At 36.6% G+C, this 19,525-nt stretch overlaps 1 protein-coding gene across 3 annotated transcripts in view; it reads left to right on the top strand.

Moving 5' to 3' along the window:
• Window positions 1-19,525, top strand: part of VAV3 (vav guanine nucleotide exchange factor 3) — a 155,120-nt gene that overhangs the window by 118,171 nt on the left and 17,424 nt on the right. For all 3 annotated transcript variants that reach the window (XM_066324575.1, XM_066324574.1, XM_066324573.1), the window contains 5 exons: window positions 7,976-8,112; window positions 11,936-12,001; window positions 15,570-15,604; window positions 17,362-17,478; window positions 18,150-18,237. In XM_066324575.1, the coding sequence (XP_066180672.1) occupies window positions 7,976-8,112; window positions 11,936-12,001; window positions 15,570-15,604; window positions 17,362-17,478; window positions 18,150-18,237 (443 nt within the window). The remainder of the gene's footprint in view (window positions 1-7,975; window positions 8,113-11,935; window positions 12,002-15,569; window positions 15,605-17,361; window positions 17,479-18,149; window positions 18,238-19,525) is intronic.

Genomic DNA, 19,525 nt, shown 5'->3' with positions numbered 1-19,525 from the left:
TCTGTTTTGAGACACAAAAGTAAATTAAACCTCAGGAGTGAATCTATGAGACTTAGGAACAGAACCACCCTTAAGGGCATGAGAGACAAATGGTCATTGGTCATCTAAATAAGAATAAGGTAATTCCTTTCCCAGAAGGCAGCCCTTGTGACTTTCCCTTCTGAAGTTGAAAAACACAGCTCTTCAGAAGCATTTTTGTAGTACCTTTTTTTTTTTTTTCCCTTGCATGGAGGTGAGTTTTCATGCTCATTAAAATGAGAGTCACGATGTGCCAAATGTCCCTGCTTAAGGGTGAAGAGTGCTTCAACTTTCTGTTGAAGTTATTTTTCTTAAAAAAAAAATCTGAAACTTAGTTTGGATTTTAGATTTTCTTGGCTAAGTTTCTTATTTCTGATCAAAGTAAGTGCTGTATTTATAGGAGCACTAAGCTGACCTTGCCTTGGAAAACCTGGAAATTTAAAGTTCCTACTGAGAAGGGACTGTTCACCCCGGTGAATGTCCATGTTCCCATGCTGCTAATTTAATTAATGCTGCTCATATTGTCGCTAAGGACAGTTATCCTCAAAAATTCTTTGCTGACAAAAGCATTTAGGTGAAGCCACATACTGACGTTCAGAGCAGGGCAAAATGCCCATTTGTCTGTGCATCAGTCTTTAAGCAGCAAAACTACTGTAATATAAAAACAACTAAATGTGTAGAAAAATACCAGAACTCATACAGTTTCCAAAATGCAGCCTTGTAAATGGAATAACATTGCTAGTCTTGTTTATTTTCCTTGCAGTGAACTCCCGCTATGATCTGCAATGGAGTTCCAAGTTTTGTGTGGATCTTAACTAGAAAATGGAGATGCAGCCACTTACCAGGGGGCTTTTTGCTAATGATCAGATCTACAGAACCTGGGGGAGCACCAGGACTTCCTGAGTTGTGGTGTTTTTCTGTTTCTTTTAACAAGTTGTTGATCAGACTGTTAGCAGACAGATTTTTTCCTCCCACACATTTTCATTCTGGTTGATGATTGACCATTTTTGCAGAGGTCTCTGCCAAGAATAGAGTTTCTATATGCAGGAGAAATGGTGGAAAAATTGAATCTTTGAAAAACGAGATTTGAAGACATAGATTAGGTAGTAAAGACAGGTCCAATGGAAAGTGTCTCTGTCCATGGCAGGAAGGCTGCAATGAGATGATAATTAAAGTTCCTGCCTCAGCCCATTCTATGATTTTATGGATGTAAGGCTTAAAAGCAGTACCTAAAATTAGAACATCTAATTACAATGACATACAGAAATAATGACTTAAAACTGAGAGAATTAAAAGTTCAGTCAAAATATCTTCTTTGAGGTATGTCTGTGTACTTGCTAATTGGGTTAATTTTGTTCAATAGTAATTATTTAAATCACTGCTGCTCTGACGAGTGCTTGTAATAGACTGTGCTGGCATCTTCCATTTATGTTAATTCTGTAATTTGAGTTACAAGTACTTGCCCCAAATTTAAGAAATCCCACCCCAACCTAGTGTCCTTTGAGGCATTAATAGACAGCTTCAAAAATTGTATGTAAGTGGGGTTTTTTAAGTGATTGGTAGTGTTGTTTTCCTCATGTCCCTTCACCTGCTGAGAAGGCTTCTAGACAAGTTTTGCCTTGGCTGTAACAAAGCCATTGGCTTGAGCTGGTTGTGGAGATAGATGACTCTGATGGGGAGTTGGCAAGCTGCTCTCCTGATAAACGCAAGGCAGAAGAACCAGGCTGACAGTTTATTCTGCAATAAAATGATTATGAACAGGAATTTTAAACAATGAAGCTAGTAGAGCTGACTGGAAGAACATACAGAGAATGCCAAAGGACTTTGTTTTCATGTAGCCTGTGCTCAAATTAGAGTTTTCCTTTAACTAGCTTTTAATATTAGTGTTAGACCTAGGTGATGTTGCCAAAAAATGTGTCAAAGCTGGTGATTTTGTGTCATGGATGCTCAGATTGTAGGTATAACAGTTCCACCTGTTCTTCACACTGCTGTTCCTATCAACCCATCTGTTTTTCTATCCTAACTCCTTGTTATTTTATTATTTGCAGTTACGCTTCTTGATCAGAAACCTTCAGAGTGTCATTTTACTTACCATGGTGTAAATACTAACAACTTCTTCCAGTATGAGTTCCTGTGTCTCTTTAGTTTGTGCTGTTAAAATGACCCCTGACACTGTGGGCCACTGTTCAGACATCCAATCCCATGAGACACTCAGCCCTCACTTGTGGCTGCAGTGTGAGGATGTATGGAGATGTACCTGCTCAGGGATTTCAGGTGCAATATTCCTCCTGGGCTTTACTGTGGAAGGCTTATCAGTCACTGAATGTCAGCTTATTTCTTAGCAGAACTGCATTCCCTGTGTTTGTAGTGCAAAGATATAAACCAAAAAGGGTCAAAGCAAGTTCAGAGGTCCCAAACAGGCACCCAAAATGGTGTTTTGGTGAAAGAAAGGGCAGAATTGGTGAGCCTTTGTCATTTCCTGTAAGAAAGGCAATGTTATTTTCTTGAGCTTCTGCAAACACCAGGATGTGGCCTTGTCAGATAGTCTGAAATTCTCTTTCAGATTCAAAGCCTCATAAAGTCAGGAGGCTTTATTCCATTGCTTAGTGGGGGTTTTTTTCCCAATCAGATTATAAATATTTGGTGACTATAGTATTCGTAGAGAAAAAGAAAGTCTTCGTATTAACTAGGAAGGGATATTTAATGCAGACAAAGTTGTTTCATGTCTTTCTGCTAATAGTATAATTTTTATCCACAAATTCACCTTTGAACCCTGCTCTCCTATACGCTGTGTCATTATTTTGTGTGTTAGAATGATCCCTGCCCAAAGAGTAAACCACGTTTTGTGTTGCTTGGAAATAACAGATGCTGGAATCAATTTTGACAGGTAGAGGTCATAATAGGGCGTGCATTATGCATGTTGTTAGCAAAAAAATAACATTTTTGAATCTCTGCATGAAACTGAGTGTCATTCACTGTTGTTTAGAAATGCAGAGCTGCTGTAAGGAATACAAGTAGTTTAATTTATTTTTTTTTTTGTTTCATAGTCTAACGGATATTCAAACTTATTATGGACTATGTTAATTCTAAATTGTAGCCTCCTTCCTTGACTCATAATTATTAGATGAAATAATCAAATTAATGGTATGGTTTATGAAAGGTTTTATTTTTCTGTAATGTAACATAATTGGTACTTTATAAATCTTGACTCTATTGTGCTTTCTATTTTTCTCATGAGCTACAATTTAGATCATCAATTTATGTTAGTTCTGTGACCCAGAGCCTGGCTGTGAAGACTATTGTAGGAATCTGGGTTCCACAAGTTTTCTGCAATTGTCAGATACTGCCAGTACTACAGCTATGTACATTGCAATGGAAGTGTCTATAAATGCTTAACTTATTAATGCATAGAGGTTCTATACTGTTTCTGTCACAAATAATCCATAGTTATACTCCAAAGCATTTCAGTTTTCTGTAGAATGCCACTTTGTCTTGTCTGCATTATTGAATTACAGCAAGTCCTCAGGATTCTTAATGAGTATATTTGTTATGAATCCATGTGCCAATTAAAAACAAAATGTCAAGATAGACCAGGAAAATATCCTAGATCTTGCCTGTCTGAACTTCTGTAAAGCAGCTGGTGTACTGCCTCAGAGGAATTGGTCTCTTATGAGAGGAAGCTAAAAGAACTTGGCTTGTTTAGCCTAGCAAAATGAAGGTTAATAGGGGTATGATTGCTCCCTTTAACTGTAGTATAAAAATAAACGCAGACAAGGAAAATAACTTTGCAGGCTCCTGTTTCTAAATGGATCTAAGTTGGCCATGAACTAATTCACACTGAAAATTAAAAGGTTCTTCTTGTGGTTTAACCCCAGCCAGGAACAAACTGCTAAGGTGAGAGAACTCATGGGTTGAGATAAAGACAGTTTAACAGCTAAACCAAAAGCTGCACACATAAGAGGAGCAAAAGAGAGAGTTCATTCCCCATGTTCCTTGGTCAGTGTGGTGTGCAGCCACCCCAAGGAGAGCAGGACTGCAGCATTTGTACTGGTGACCTGGGGAGGCCAATGCCATCACTCCAAACATCCCTTCTTTGTCCCTCACCCCGCTTGATCTCCTGAGCATGCTGTGGTATGGAGTGGCTTGTCCCTTTGTCAGCTGGGGCCAGCTGTCCCAGCTGTGTCCCCTCTCAGCTTTTGTGCACCCCCAGCCTACTGGCAGGGTGGTGCAAGGAGCAGAAAAGGCCTTGGCATTGTGCAAGCAAAACCTGTTTTCAGCACAAACTCTAACCATAGTTAGCCTCCTACTGCCTTTTCTGAAGAAAACTACCCCAGCCACAGCCAGCACAATTGTAAATGCACAGAGAACAGAATTCTAGAGTGAACAATAAGAGCCAACAGATTTGTTTTAGGGAAAGCTTGTTAAGCTCATCGATTGTTTGAGATGGTTGGTGTGTTAATGATGGATAGGTCTGGATCCATCACACCCCAGTGTTTGTCCTTTGGATATGTTAAAAGGTGAGGACCTACCAGTTTCTGCCCAATTAAATGTCCACCAGCTCAATGTTAATCTGCTAAACTCTTTCTGAGCTACTATAATCAAATCTATAATTGCATGCTGAAAAGGAAGTTAAGCATTCTATTTGGAGCTTTTTGACTCCCTCAATTCATTATTTTTTCTATACCTCATGTATTTTTTTCATGCTTAATGGTGATCTGAGAAAATTTCTATGAGAAGAACATGTATCCATGAAAATTTGGCTATTCCAGGATATTATGTATTGGTTTTTGATTGATGATTTAAAGATTTCATATAGTCTTTTGTTCCTGGAAAAAGTGATTAAAAAAAAAAGTTTAAAATCATATGACAGGGATAGGTCCTTTTGATATTTTCATATAACTAGCAAAACATATTAGTTGTGCACTCAGTGCTTTTATATCTTTGATTGATACAGGCTGTGTGTGCATGTGTGTTACTATTGATTCTGAAATTAATATGGGCCGTAGTGACTCAGACACTCCTGTTGGTGGAGAGTGAATTTACCTTCAGTTGTTTTACTTTGAGCTATTTCAGAATCTCAGTCAAATCTAACACGTGCTAAAATAATTAGCAACCAAATATAATTTCCCTTGTTTATCTATGCATTTTTTATCCGTGGCCTTGAAGCTAGCTCACTTCATTATGGAAGTGTCTGAATGAAAGAATAACATTGCAGTGTCATTGATCACTGTCTGCTGTTGCGGAATTCTGGAATCCTGGCCTTGTATCCCTGTTATTCCAGGTGCTGGTTAAGGTGAATGTGGTGGTGGTGCACATGCATTGAGCTTGGCAGTGAGTACTCATAGCAATGACAGAGCTGAGCACAAAGAACTCCTGAGTAAGCCAAGGACAGCAATTGGATAAAATAGGTGGTAAAATGACAGCAGAAAAATAAGTTTTGTGTGTCAACCATAGTAGAGACCAGCTATAGCAAGCAAATGAGTGCTGTAGTTATCACAGTTTCTGTAGGCACTACAACAAACAAGTTTTAAGGAGGGTTCTGAAACAAGAAAATAAACTCCATTAAGGCTGTAACCCAAAATCCTATTTAAATGAGAGGATTATTTCTAGTGATGTCGAGAGGTGTTAGAGCAAATCTTCCAACGTTGCATCTGCCAAGGTAACTTTATAATCAAAATTGCCATAGGATTTTACAGAATCAAGCATACTGAATTATACACGAGTGTTCTGGGCATGGGATGTTTTGACAGGATTTATTCTGTGTTACTTTTTGAATAATTCTGCTAGTTGACACAGCACAATTTCTCCTTTTTTCCCATAGTTATCTTAGCCTGGTTTTTAGAGATGCCAATAATCATAATTACCAGTGGAATAGAAATAAAAAGTACTTTTATCCATGTTTATGACTAATAACTTAAGCATTATAGGATCTTCAAAAACCACCAGGATTTTCATTGAAAAGTACATGATTGTTTCCTGAGCATATTCTGATGAGCTCGATCCAAGGGTGGGGTTTGAAGCATATTATATCTGCACACTAAAAATGTGATAAACTACATCACCAAACACACGGTTTTATAGTGTGAATAGTTTTTTGTGTATTTGTTTTGATGTCCATGTATGTCTCTAAGATGAGTACCTGCTTACAGTTTACTCATCACATATGCAGAACTATAATTCATATTCTGATGGGGGGTTTCCTTGCATTAGGACAAAGCTGTCAGCTTTCAGTAGACACTTGTGTGCAGCATTATTTCTGTTTGCCGTGCAGTGCATGGAGCATTTGTTGATGCTGAATCAGTACATGAAAGCATGAAAGCCTTCAGCTGAGAAACAAAGTAATGTCTAGTATTTGCCTAAGTGGAATAATGGCTTACTAGTAATTAGGTGCTCGTTTTAAGCATGCCAGATAACTTGCAGAAACAGTAAAAGTTAAGGTGTCATTTTGGGTTGAGTAACATAAGAGCTGGTATTACTTTGCTTAATGTTTCATCAGCACCTAGGATTAGTATTTATTCATTAATACAGAGAGTAGTAATTACTGAAGGTGATCTCTTTCATGTTTTGTACAATTTAGAGGAGATAATGGGTATTTCTGTTTGTTGCCACCTAAATTACAGTAGTGATTTTGCAACAGAAGTAAGTCTTCTGTGGGCCTGCTGATCCTGTGTTGTTAGAATGAAGTTAATGATGACCTTCCGGCAAAAAACACGTTAACTATGGCAGCCCAGTGACCTTGACCTTGCAGCCTGTTGCTCTTACCTGTATTTATTAATAAACATTCTTACCAAACTCTTAACCACAAACTGGTTAAGATGTGAAATCAATATGCCCACTTAATGATAATGATTTTGAAAATCCCATGTTTAGTTAAAGCCAGGAAAATTATTCTATATTTTTTTAAAAGATAGAGGGAGAGTAATTAAAAATAGCTATGTTGTGATAAAATGCTTTCCTTGGCAGTAGACAGAGTGCAAAAGTGCTTTTCTGAAAGCATCTAAATCTTTAATATATTTGTTATGGAGTGGGTGGTGCTTCACTTGTTTTCAAGTATTCTTATAGTATCAGAGCACACTCTCTGAGTGCAATACACTAGCTGATGATGCTTAAAATGTTGTAATTTTTTAAATGCTATTAAAGTTATAAGAACATGATGTCACAGTATCCACAGTTTTATGTTCTGACTGAAGTTACAATGACTGCCCTCCATTTGATACATGCCTATGTCTCCATTCTTGAACTGTAGTTATAAGTAGTGCTTTAGTTCTTTCTATAAGCTGACAGAAGTGGGTTATTCCCTAAAAGAAGGAAAAAAAAAACCCCAAACATAATATCCCCAACACAGCTTCATTGTCTAGATGCAGTCAGTATTGATGTGGAAGGACTAGTGTTCTTGTCTTGAAAATGAAACCTTCAATTGATCCAAGCTTTGCTACATGCATGCAGAAATAATAGCATGAAAAAAAAAAAAAAAAAAAAAAAGTGTTGTGAGAAACCTAAAAGAATTGTGATCCTCACTCTTGTGGCCATGTTCACATCAGCCATAGGTTTTTGGTCATACTGTTCTAAAGCAGATGAGATTATCCATATTGCTGCCTTCAATACTAGTTCATTGCAACCTTTGCCTTGAACTACAAAGAAAGCATTAATATTTGAACCCTATGCAGAGCCAGGTGCACATGTACAGGGAAGAGTCCCCATAGACATGAAATCCACTTCACCCCAAGAAGAAAGGGGGGTAGAGATATTTTTCCAAAGTAATTATTTTCTGTTTGGTTGTGCCTGGTATGATACTAAGTACTCATGCCTTAGTCGTGTACCTGCTAAAGACATAATTTCCTTGGTTGCTCTCCTGGTTTTCAGATTCTATAGATTATCATTAAATAAAAATGGATTCTGGCTTCTGGGATTTTTTCTGTTTGTTTGTGTTATTAAGTTTTTAAATTTTTTTTTTCAGGTTTACCAAAAATGCAAGTAATTCGGAACTACAGTGGAATCCCACAGCCAGCAGCACAAGATGGGCCACCACTGCACATCCAGATTGGGGACACTATTGAACTCATTAGAGGAGATGCACACAGCTTATTTTGGCAGGTATTGTATCTTTTAACAAAGAGCTATATTCTCTTTGTCCAGATATCAACTTCTTATTGATATATTGCTGTCCTAACCTTTTTCTTTTTGAACAAGAGCAACAAAATTCTTTGTGGTTTGTCCAAATAAATGTCTAATACAACGATTTTGCTTTTAAATTGCCAGTAGTTCCTATATGGTGTAACTCATCATTCTTGCAACCTTAAAGTAAAAGTCTCAGTGAAAAAATCTGCAAGAATATGACATTGGTGGCAATCCTACTGAAATTATAAGAGTTAAGGAGAGTGTTTGGCACAAAAAGCAAAGTTTTTGAATTTTCAGTGTCTGATTCTCTAACACAAGTAAAAGCTATGTTGACAAAACCCAGTTGGTGAATATTAGATTTATAAGGAAGGGAAATAGCTCTGAAAAACAGAACCACACCTAAATGACTTGATGGTGACTCAAGTCAATTAAGGGTAGGGATTTTTTTTTATATACATGGGAAAAGTATATTCTATTGATGGCAAAATTTGGTGTCACATGATTCACATCACTACTTTTGTTACTAAATTTTTTTCTTAAATGAGAACTATAAACTCTGAAAATGCTGACTTGCATTCACTTTAACAGTAAATGCATCAAAATATGCCTCATTTTTCTTGATTGCTTTCTTAATTGTTTGTATTATTGGATATATGGAAATAGAGCTAAATAGACAAACTAGCAGGAGATTAATAGAATAACAAGTGGAAATACCTGTCTTCTTGAATTGTTGTTTCTGTGTTGATCTTCCTGGTTTTTTTTTTTTTAATTTTTTTTTTTTAAGCTATAATAAGATAGTGAATATAATTTAAAAACTGCCTGGTCTGTTAAGTGAGTTAGTCATACCCCTTCTTGTTTGTTTTGGCTTTTGTTTTTCTGGCTACAGTTAGGATGGAATCTTTTCCAAACTCTTCAGGACTGGATCAGTGAACTCTTCCTATGTCACTGTATCATCCTGACCATTTAATGGAGGCAATTAATAAACAACAGAATTACCTTATCAATTGAAGAATTATGTAAATAGGTGTAATGAAACCACTTTACTCCCTCCCACAAAACCCTCCAAAAACCAAAAAGTGAACCAACTCCCCTCCAAAACCCCCCAGCCTGTTGCTTAGCAGACCATGGGTATTTCACATAACTACAAATAAATCTTTTCAAATGACACAGTTTGGCCTGTGTAATTTTGTATGTAGGACTTGGTTCTGCAAAATCTAGAGTTCTGATCTGGAGAAGCATTTAAACCTGCTCCTGACTTAGGACTGGCTAGAAGGTAATCATCTGACTAATACAATTAGTAGAAGGCAAAATTACTGCTACCAAGTGGGACTGATTCTATTGCCATGTTCATGCACATCTGTCAACTCAATTTACTGGAAATTGTCTTAGAGGTTGTTTGTGATTATCATGCTAAAGAATTTAGCTAGAATCTCATTGTGTTTAACTAGCAGAAACCAGAAAGTGTGTGAGGCTTTTCCCTAGAAGCCTAAGTAATAGATTTGAATCCTAATGGAAATTGTCATCTCCATTAGCATCATTCAGGAATTTTTTTTTCTCTCTTGTCACAGACTACTTAATACAGATTTTTCTGAGTCTTTTAATGACACCTGCATTTTAAAATGTATATTAGGAAAGAGCCTGCAAAATGCAATTTATATTGAAACCTTTATTTATTCAAGAGGCCTTTTAGGGTAATTTACAGCTGACCCACCAGACTAATACTGCAATGGTTTTTCTAAGTTGACTATTTAGAAATTCAAGTGACTGTAATAGAGAAGTATGTGTGGTTTAGGTAAAATGTTTTCATTCTTTACAGCACATCAAATAAATAATACAAGTTGCTAAGCAGTGCTTGAGCTGCAGCTGAAGTGTGGTCGAACATGTATTGATAGACAATATGTTTTGCTCAGTGGCTGGTGTTATTGAGTGTGGTACCACTTGCTATTCAGGTATGATTTAGGATTGAAAACAAGGATCACTTGCATGGCAGACTGTTTCACAGCTCTGCTTAAAATTAGGGCTATACTTGAGAGGGATTTGTGAATCAGGAGTAAATAGAATACAATAATATAGTAGAAGATATTATATTATATAATATATAGAGAATAGAATATAATAATAGAATAGAATATAATAATAGAATAGAATAGAATAGAATAATAGAATAGAATATAGAATACAAAAGGTAACCTATGTTCAAGAAGATGGTGTGAAAGGGAGTAAGGAAGCTTTGCTGAACACAGGTTCAAACTTGTAAGATTAACGCTTGTTTGCACATAATTATTTTTTAAAAATCACTGGTATAAAGCAGTTTTAGCTTAAATACTGCCTATATGCTTCTCCCTCTCCTCTGCTGCCTCTGCACCTCTCTGTATTTTTGGTTAAGGTGGCAGCTACTGTGTGTGAGAAATTGCATAGTGATCTCCCATGGAGAATGATACACTCACTTACTGTGCTTAGGATAGCACCAATCAAAGAATATTTTTATTTTTTTTCATAAACTCTTGCTATTTTTTTATGTTCAGCTCCACTCTATTGAATTTTTTGGGTTCTGTTTTCCGTGGTGATACTATGGTAGAATTGCACATTTAGTACTAAGGAAACAAAATGAACTGAAACCCTGAAGACATTTCATGCGTGTTTATGAGGATTTTTCCCTTTTAAATTTTTTTATGTTGCAGGTATGCCATCAAAAAAAAAAACAACAAAACAAACCCAGAAATTTAATTTTCAAGATTTTAATGCTTGTAAAGTACTCATGCTTAATCTCATTGCCAAATTCTGGGTGTATATTATATTTACAGTCAGTATATTACATTTAGTGAAGGTTAAGTATTTATGTGCTTTTAAAAAATTAGGTAAATTTGTATGTTTGCCTAAATACACATTTTGATGCTTTAATTTTATGAGTCTGTGTTCATGAATTTAGGTTTATGCTCTGTTCTGCTCTGAAAGGTGTGTTCACTGCCAAATACTACTAGGAATAAAAAGATGGTTTTAAGATGTTCTTCAAGGGAGCTTGGTTGGTGTTGAACCAACCAAGTGTGTGAGCTGCTGATGCATGGATTCGTGATGGTCAGGCTTAGATGGTGCTTAGAGGCCAGAGTAAATTGGTGTCCTTCCACTTAGGGAGGGCAGCTGTTGTGTTGCAGAAACGGCTCAGTTTGGGCTGTGCTGGATGGATTCTGCCCCTGGTCTCCCCGTTGTGTGGATGCATCTCCAGCATCTCAGTATGTCAGTCAGAATCCTTTTGAGTTCTGTCACTATTCCCCTGCCCAGTCCATTTCCATTGATGTGCATCACTTATGGAAACACTTACCACGGTGTCTGAATTGGCTGGTGGATCTCCAGCTCTGAATTCCCTCTGGAATCTGGTCTCCCAGGGGCTGCAGCCACTGCTGCATGGTGGTGTGGTCCTTCTGGGCATCTGCAAGGCTGCAGGGTGGCAGCTTTCTGTAGAATGCCAGCAGAGGAGGAAGTAACTTGAAAGGAGATAATTAACATTAATGAAGATATCAGACACTGGCAGACATTGACAGAATTGGAAATCACATCCCAGTCTCTGGGCTCCCTTCTTGCCTCTCATCTCTCAGAGCTTTCAGATCTATCAGTTGTAATTATTTCTTAATTATGTTAAAGCCCCAACAAAACCCACAGAAAAAATTGAGCAATACTTTATTAGAACAGCATTTTATTTTAAAGACTCTTGGATATATTTATTGTCCTAAATCCCTGGATGTGTATTATTATTTACTGTTAGTCCCAATTATGTCTCAAAAATGGATTTTTTTTTTTTTAGGGAAGAAATCTAACAACAGGAGAGCTTGGATTCTTTCCAAGTGATGCAGTAAAACCTAGCCCATGTGTAAGTACAATTACTTAGTTCTGTTTGCCACCTTACAGGAAAACTGCCTAGTTCATTAGTTCATCAAGATGGATCTTACCTTACAAAAATTGGTGTTTTCATGGTGGCTTCAGTATTACTTCAAGTAGAGTGTTCTAACACTTCTGGTTATTGGATGTAAGTAGGACATGCCAAGAAAACAAGTTTGATAAACAGGTTTAACTTTTGGGAATATTAATAAATTGAACTGTCTGAAGAGTTTCCAGAGTGTAGATCAAATCCATTTGATGTAAAAGTGCACTTTCTTCCTTCCCCAGCAGGAAGGTAGGAGTACTGTGGCTCTAATCTATTCCCCAGTCACTTTGGGTTAGAGAGAGGGATTACAGCCTAAGTAGCAAGTTTAAAAACTGTAAAACTAATATAAAACTTTGAATTCTGACTGCTTGACAAATTTTCTTTATTCTTTAGGTTCTTACCTGTCTTTAATTCACACAACAGTCTTCTCAATCTAGAGAAGTTTGTGAAAGTAATAAGAAAATAAATTTTATAGTATGTATTCAAGAGTTTTATGTACAGATGTGTTGGTGCATTAAATACTGTACACTTGTTCCTCCTCTACAGTGCATCAAATTACTGACTTCCTTTGTTGAGGCTAATTGATAAAATCCCATAAACCCATTAATGAGTCCTATTCCTTTCTTTGCTTTAAGGCAGTTTTCACTTACTTTAACCTGATTCTCAATGGTTTGATTTATTAGCAGAATTGCTTTTGTTACAGCAATTGAGATATGCCACTTCAGTGGCTTTTATAAGTAAGCGGAATCAGCTTTTAGTAGCTGCATTTGGATACATCTTGGGAGCTTCTTGTGCCTTAGTTTCCAGAACAAGTGTACACGAGATCCTAAAGAGTATGTTAAAATACCACAAGACATCTTCAATACCCTGTATGTCCAGGATCTTTGTTTGAAGAGAAACACACAGACTGTTTGTAGGTACAAGTTGTCTTAGATTGGGTGCGAGATCAAATCTGAAATAAAGATGAAGTTGCTGTGTGAATTTAGCTTTCATCCCTCCACCCTTTGCTTATTGTTAAATTTGTGAATTTCCCACCCGTTGCTTGTTGTTAAAAGGTGGATTTCCCATTCCATTGTGTAGTGTCATTGACTGCAACTGTAGCAGCTTTTTTACCAATCACCAATATACTTTAAAAGCATTGACAGTGAAATATCTGAAGTTAGGAAAAATGCTACTGGGGTGTTGTGGAGGTCTCTTTCTAATGGTAAAGCTTTCTGCTAAATTCAAAATATACTATTTAGAGGAGTATTGAAAATAACACGGTTTCACAGAATTAATAAATACTATTCATGAAATGTTACCAAGTGGTGTCATGATCAGAACAAAAAGATAAATGGATGCTTCACCACTGTTAACTTGGAAGGATGAAATATAAACATCTTATTATGATAAATGATGCAGTTAAAGATACTGAAACATCAGTCGGGTTTTAAACATGCTATAACTTTTACTGTTATTATTAAGTCTAACAGTCTTTACAACCATCTGATATAAAAATGCCAAGAAACAGCATAAAATCTATATATCAGAAGGCTTTAGGAATGAATATTGAATGAAAAACTGCTGAGCTCCAGAATATCTATATTCCAGACTTTTCACAGATGCACCTATAAACAATTTTTTCCCTTTAAAATAAGTAGTACGTGTCAGCAGACATTTTATACACTATATGAGTAATATCTGTTTCTTCCTAGCTTTCCTCCATTTTTCTAATTTCTGTACAGGCATTGGATACTTAGCACAATGTGAGCCAAGAGCTTCTGGAGTGACTTTTGATTTTTGTCCTTCTTTGTGGCAATGAGCAACACTTGTTACATGAATATATTTGTCCATTCAAAATTTACAAAAGCCACTATTCATCTATCATTTAACTGCTCTGGAGGATGGACTTAAACCATCTTTGAATTTTTATATCCTTTCTACTTTATTAGCACTACTCGACAAATTCAAAATATTCAAGAATATCTTGCAACATGTAAAAACTTTGCAATTTTTGAAATTGCCGCCTTGAAATGTGTCATTTGGCTGATCCACTGAAACATTAATGTTAGGAGTTGTTTGTCAGCATATTCATGATCTGTTGACTTTTTGCCAGGTCTCCCCGCTAGAAGCAGAGCTGTGTGAGCAGCACTGTCAGTGTCTGCAGGGATGTGAAAGGCCAGTGCTGTGACCCATGCCTCTCTGGGGTGCCCTGCACTCCTGAGGGGTTCTCGTGCTGCCAGCACTGCACATGCTGCTGTGAAAAGAGCCCTTTGTCTCCACTGTTGGGGAATAATGCCTGCTTGCTTTTTCTCTCTCAAGAGCTAGACTGAATGACTGTTTAATAGCTGTTTAGATTTACTGCTACACAAGCCAAACACGTGAGCTTGGTTTTATCACAGAGAACTTTAATGTGTTCCACACTGAAGTTTATTTCAAGGTCAAGTCTTGGTAGAGATCTTGGTGGATACCTGAGGTCAAGATAGTGGGAGTTGCAACTGATTGCAATTTCAATCAATTTAAATTTATCGGCCTTTATAATAATATTTTCCTGATTTGATTTGTCTTTTGGTGACATTCCATGTATCATGAATAAAAAATTATGAGAAGAATGTTACTGCAATTTCTTCCCTATTAGAGTCCAGAAAATAAGACACTCATTGGTTTTATTTGAAGGAAAGAAAAAAAAAACCAAAACGTTTGCTTACCTAAGAATATGTGACCTTAAGTTATAAGTGTGTGAGATTTATATTAACTTTTCACTAAAATACAAATTCAATAGCTTTTTTAAAATACAAATTCAATAAATTCAATAAATTTTTCAGCACTGTGCCTTTCACATGTTCAGAAGAGTAGAGTGATACTGAGCTATCACACACTAATGGGAGATGATCAAGATGAAAATCTCATTTTCACAGGAATTGCTATACTGTGCATCCTGTGCATGAATAAACATTACCTGTGCATGTGTTTGTGTACAGATAACATCCATTTTGCAAGCTGATTGCAGTTTGCTTAATTTTTCAATTTAATATCATAATCAAATGGCATGCTTAGCAAGATACAGTGCCACAGTTACCCAAGTCAAATAGAAAAGAAATGAATGATGTCATACAATATAAGTTATGGAATATCCTCAGTAGACAGTCAAACACCACACAGTCCTGAATGCATGAAATGAATTTTATACTTTACTGTAAATTCGTTGCATATTTTAGTGATACTTTTCTAGAATACAGAGCATTGAGCTATTTTGTGTATGAAATTTGAATATAAGGCACCGTCAGAAAAACTTTGAGCAGTTCCATGAAGTAAAAATACCCCAAACAAACTGTCACAGAAGAAAAGAGCTTAAAATATTCTGTACTATATTCAGAATGGTATGGAATATTTGTCCTTTATTATAACTTCCTTTAAAGAAAATAGACTTGTAGACAAATTAGATCATCTCGATATTGATAGTTAAATCAATCTGATTTCTGGTTTTTAGAAAAAAAAAATTGATCCTCATTCTCTGTATCTTTTGATATCTTAGGTTCCTAAGCCAGTAGACTACTCTTCACAACTGTGGTAAGTCTCTGTCTTGTCTTACAAGAATCTCTGAGAGAAACAGGGACAGAAAGCATCTGTGTTTACTACAGTTTAAATTATATTGGTTTAACCTTTCTGGGCTTCGGAAGTCATTGTGTAATGGGTTGGCAAAGCAATGCCATGTGTTGCCTAAAATCATTCCTGATATAATAAAGTGCTTAATGATGTTAATGTTTTGTTTACAAATGTGTGGCTGTACAGCCTTAGTCCCAGAGGTCTGAATGAGAGATGAGAGATGATTATAATGTGAACTATGGAAGGACAATGTACATGTTCAGTGAATAAAGGAAGGAATAGTGCTAAATACGTCTTGTATCAAGAATAATTCTGCATTTCCTTAAAAGCCCCCACCAACATTGAAGCTGTCGAGATACAAGTGGCACCTGGGGATATGGTTTAGGGGTGTCTGTGGTGGTGCGAGGTTGATGGTTGGATTAGATGAGTCTTGAAGGTCTCTTCCAACCTTGCTGACTCTGTGAAAAACATGGTGTATCAAAACTGCAACCACTGCTGCTCTGGGGTTTATGAAGTGTGTAAACTCTTGCCCACAAGTCAGAAAGGACATGGTGATTCTGAGAGAGCAGAGTAAGCATCACTTATGTTCTTTCGCTGGTTTTATGCCTTGTCATTTAGACATTAGTTCTGACTTCCTCTTAACTTGCCAAAAGTGAAATTAGAATCACATCTAAACAAATACTGATTTTTTTATAAGAAATCAAGTAAAATGTTTATTTTTTAAAATTGGTCTTTTGAATAATTTCTGACATTTGATCTATTTATAGTCTTGTTAGAAGAAAGCATATTACTGGCATTAGTCTCTATCTTCTATGGATTTTTAATAAAGAACTATTTTTTTTACCTAAAGCGCCTTTCTAATTGGTTGTGATGTACTGGTGTGAAATGTTACGTAGTGGTGGTCTGTGGGTGGTGACAGTGTTTGTAAAATGGTAAGATAAGCATTATTTCCCTGGAAGCTGGGTCACTTTCCCCAATTAACAATTTAACCTCTGTTTTTGCAAATGAGTGTCTGCTGACAGCCTCTCACGATGCCCTACAGAAACCACAAGGCAAAGCAAGGGCACAAACACAGCCAGGCTGCAGAATCAATCATTTATTTGTCTTAGCTTTCAACACTTAGCATCAGCTTTTTCAAATTTGGATGGTTTTGGCTGATTTATTTTTTTTCCCTCTGGTTATTGGGTATGCCCCTTGCACTTCAGCCTGTAGAGGTTATGCATAATTATGAAACCAAATAAAATATTGTCTTATGTAAGTAGCAAATTTTCACATAGGTCCTTTTTTGGCCTGATCTACCTCTGGTGGCTGATTCTCCATTCTGTTGCAATAAATCTCCCAAGAACCCAGGGAGGTTCAAAGGTTCTGGACCATTGTTGTATTGTTTCACTTGCAGCAAAAGATTCAGATAAACCAGTTGGTTTTATGAACTTTACAAGCTGGTAGTCATTCAGTTGATGCTTGGGCTTGAGCATTTCCTTAGCAGAATATTGTATGCATTGTGCAAGAACTTTTCTGGTTAAGAATCCCACAACCCCCAACCGTGGAATTTTTTCATGTTTTATTCTTCATTCAGAAATCTGCAAGTGATATTCAGTTGCAATGGATGTATTGTTGGTCTCCATGATATGTAGAATATTTTTCACTCTCTGTTGCATATTTAATAGAGCTTTGGAGCTTTGAAAAAAAATCATAGTCAATTTTAATTTTCCTTGTTACAGGTTTGCAGGAGCAATGGAACGATTGCAAGCAGAAAGTGAACTAATTAACAGAGTAAATAGCACTTACCTGGTGCGCCACAGGACCAAAGAATCAGGAGAATATGCAATTAGTATTAAGTAAGTGAAATTGGAGTAAGAACTCAAGAAAGTATTCCTTTTCTCATTTTTGTCCAGATAGTATTTGAAATAAATACAGAAAATTAACCGCTATTTCGATGATATACTTATATGCAGCTTTTAAGAGAGTCAATAAAGGAAAACTGAAGTTGCCATCAAAAATACCCAGGATTTATAGAAGGAAGGAAGCAATGGCTTTAAAACGCTGATGTAGCAAATTTGGGCTACAGAAATAAGGGTGGAGCATGTTGGAGAAGAGTAAGGATTGTTTGCAGTACAGTGTGATCTGTTTCAGTGCCTTTGGTCAGAACTCAAAGCCCTGTGCATCTCACACTATTCAGCAGATTGTGGGTTTATACATTTTGTGGGTGCAAATTATAGTTTGCTTTCATGTTGTTTATCAATATGGATATAAAAGCAGGAAGTTCATGGGAATTCCCAATTAGGATAAGTAGTTAGCTGTGACTTTTTTTTTTGATTACAGATTACTTCTTTAGCTGTACTTTAATAAATATGTTTGGTTGATTAGATGTCAGCTTCGTTTTGGCACAGATATACATTTTGTCTTAAGAATTTATGTGTGTGGTGTTCTAGGGGCATGCCCTCAGGTAATTATTGATTGTGTCTGATTAAAAACGCATTTATATTCATAAGTTATTCATTGCCCACAGGTACAATAACGAAGTGAAACACATCAAGATTTTAACAAGAGATGGCTTTTTCCACATTGCAGAAAATAGAAAATTTAAAAATTTAATGGTAAGCATTGATTAGCTTTTTAACAGTGTGAGATTTTCTTTGTAGTTGTTTCTGTTGGAGCTACTTTGGTTTGTGAAATTCCAGAGAGCTATGAGAGTGAAAGATTTGAATTGTGTCCACTCCTACCAATAGAATATTTTTTTTTATATTTATGGTTTTAGCTCTAAATGATAAGTTTATGTGCTTAGAACCACATATTTATTGTTAGGAGTGGACTGTGTCCCTTGTAGTGAAGTGGAAGAGATGAGGAATTTGAATCCTGTGTATTAGCCCACTGTGGAGTTAAGCTGAATCTGGAAATGAGAATTTGATGTCTTTGGAAATCTTAGTTTTTAGGAATCAATTGGATTAAAATTTATGCAGCAATCTTCCTGCCTGCATACTCAAGTATGTGAAAATGCTAAATATAAATGGAGGATAATAGAAAACAAGAGCAGGGTGAAGCTTTAAGGAAGCCTTAAATTTTTTTTTTCATTTAACCACTGATACTCTGTAAAACTAGAACATACTAGAAAATGGGGAGAGATGAAATGATAATTTGTAAATGCTCATTAGAACAGGAATAACCGAAAATTTCTTGATGAAGAATGCACCAAGCTGGTTTTGCACTCGTATCTTCATTTCACACTTACAAGTTCATCTCACACTTACAAGTTCATTTCACACTTTAGTTTTAGGGCTGGGGACCTTCATTGTTTAGCAGCAGAAATCATGGTGTTGCTCACACACAGGAGGAGGAGGAGGCTGCTTAGTCTGTGAATGCTACAAATGACTCGTTGGAAACTGAGCTTGGAAAACACAGCAGCTGGGCTCCCATGCTGCCAGGTGTCTTCTTATGGCAGCGATGCAGCTTAATGCACTGGTGCAGGTTCCAAAGTAAAGCAGAAATATAAATAAAGGACAAAGCTGGAGGGAAAATGAGCAAAAAGAATATGCATTGCATCACAGAATTGAGAGGATGGATGAAATTTCTAGTGTAAGGACCTCACTGCTACCAACTTAGCCTTGCTAACATTCAGGTAGGCAAGAATCATTTTATAACACAGATTTAGGGCATTATGAATTGTGCCCTTGAGAGTTAAATACACAAGTGGTAGTGTGGTGTTTGTACGTGCTGTGGAGCAACTGCTTTGTTCTGGGCAGATGCAAGAGAAAAAAGTAACAGTGTTTGAAGGAGAAGAGGAACAAAAGTAGTCTGAGTAGAAGTGGGAGCAGAAGAGAGACAAAGGCAGCATCCATGGAAACGTTAAGGAGTGATCTGCAGTGACACAACGTTTTGTACTGCTGT

This window comes from Sylvia atricapilla, chromosome 9, assembly GCF_009819655.1.
Source record: "Sylvia atricapilla isolate bSylAtr1 chromosome 9, bSylAtr1.pri, whole genome shotgun sequence".
Taxonomy (NCBI): domain Eukaryota; kingdom Metazoa; phylum Chordata; class Aves; order Passeriformes; family Sylviidae; genus Sylvia; species Sylvia atricapilla.
This window is presented reverse-complemented; position numbering and strand designations above follow the sequence as displayed.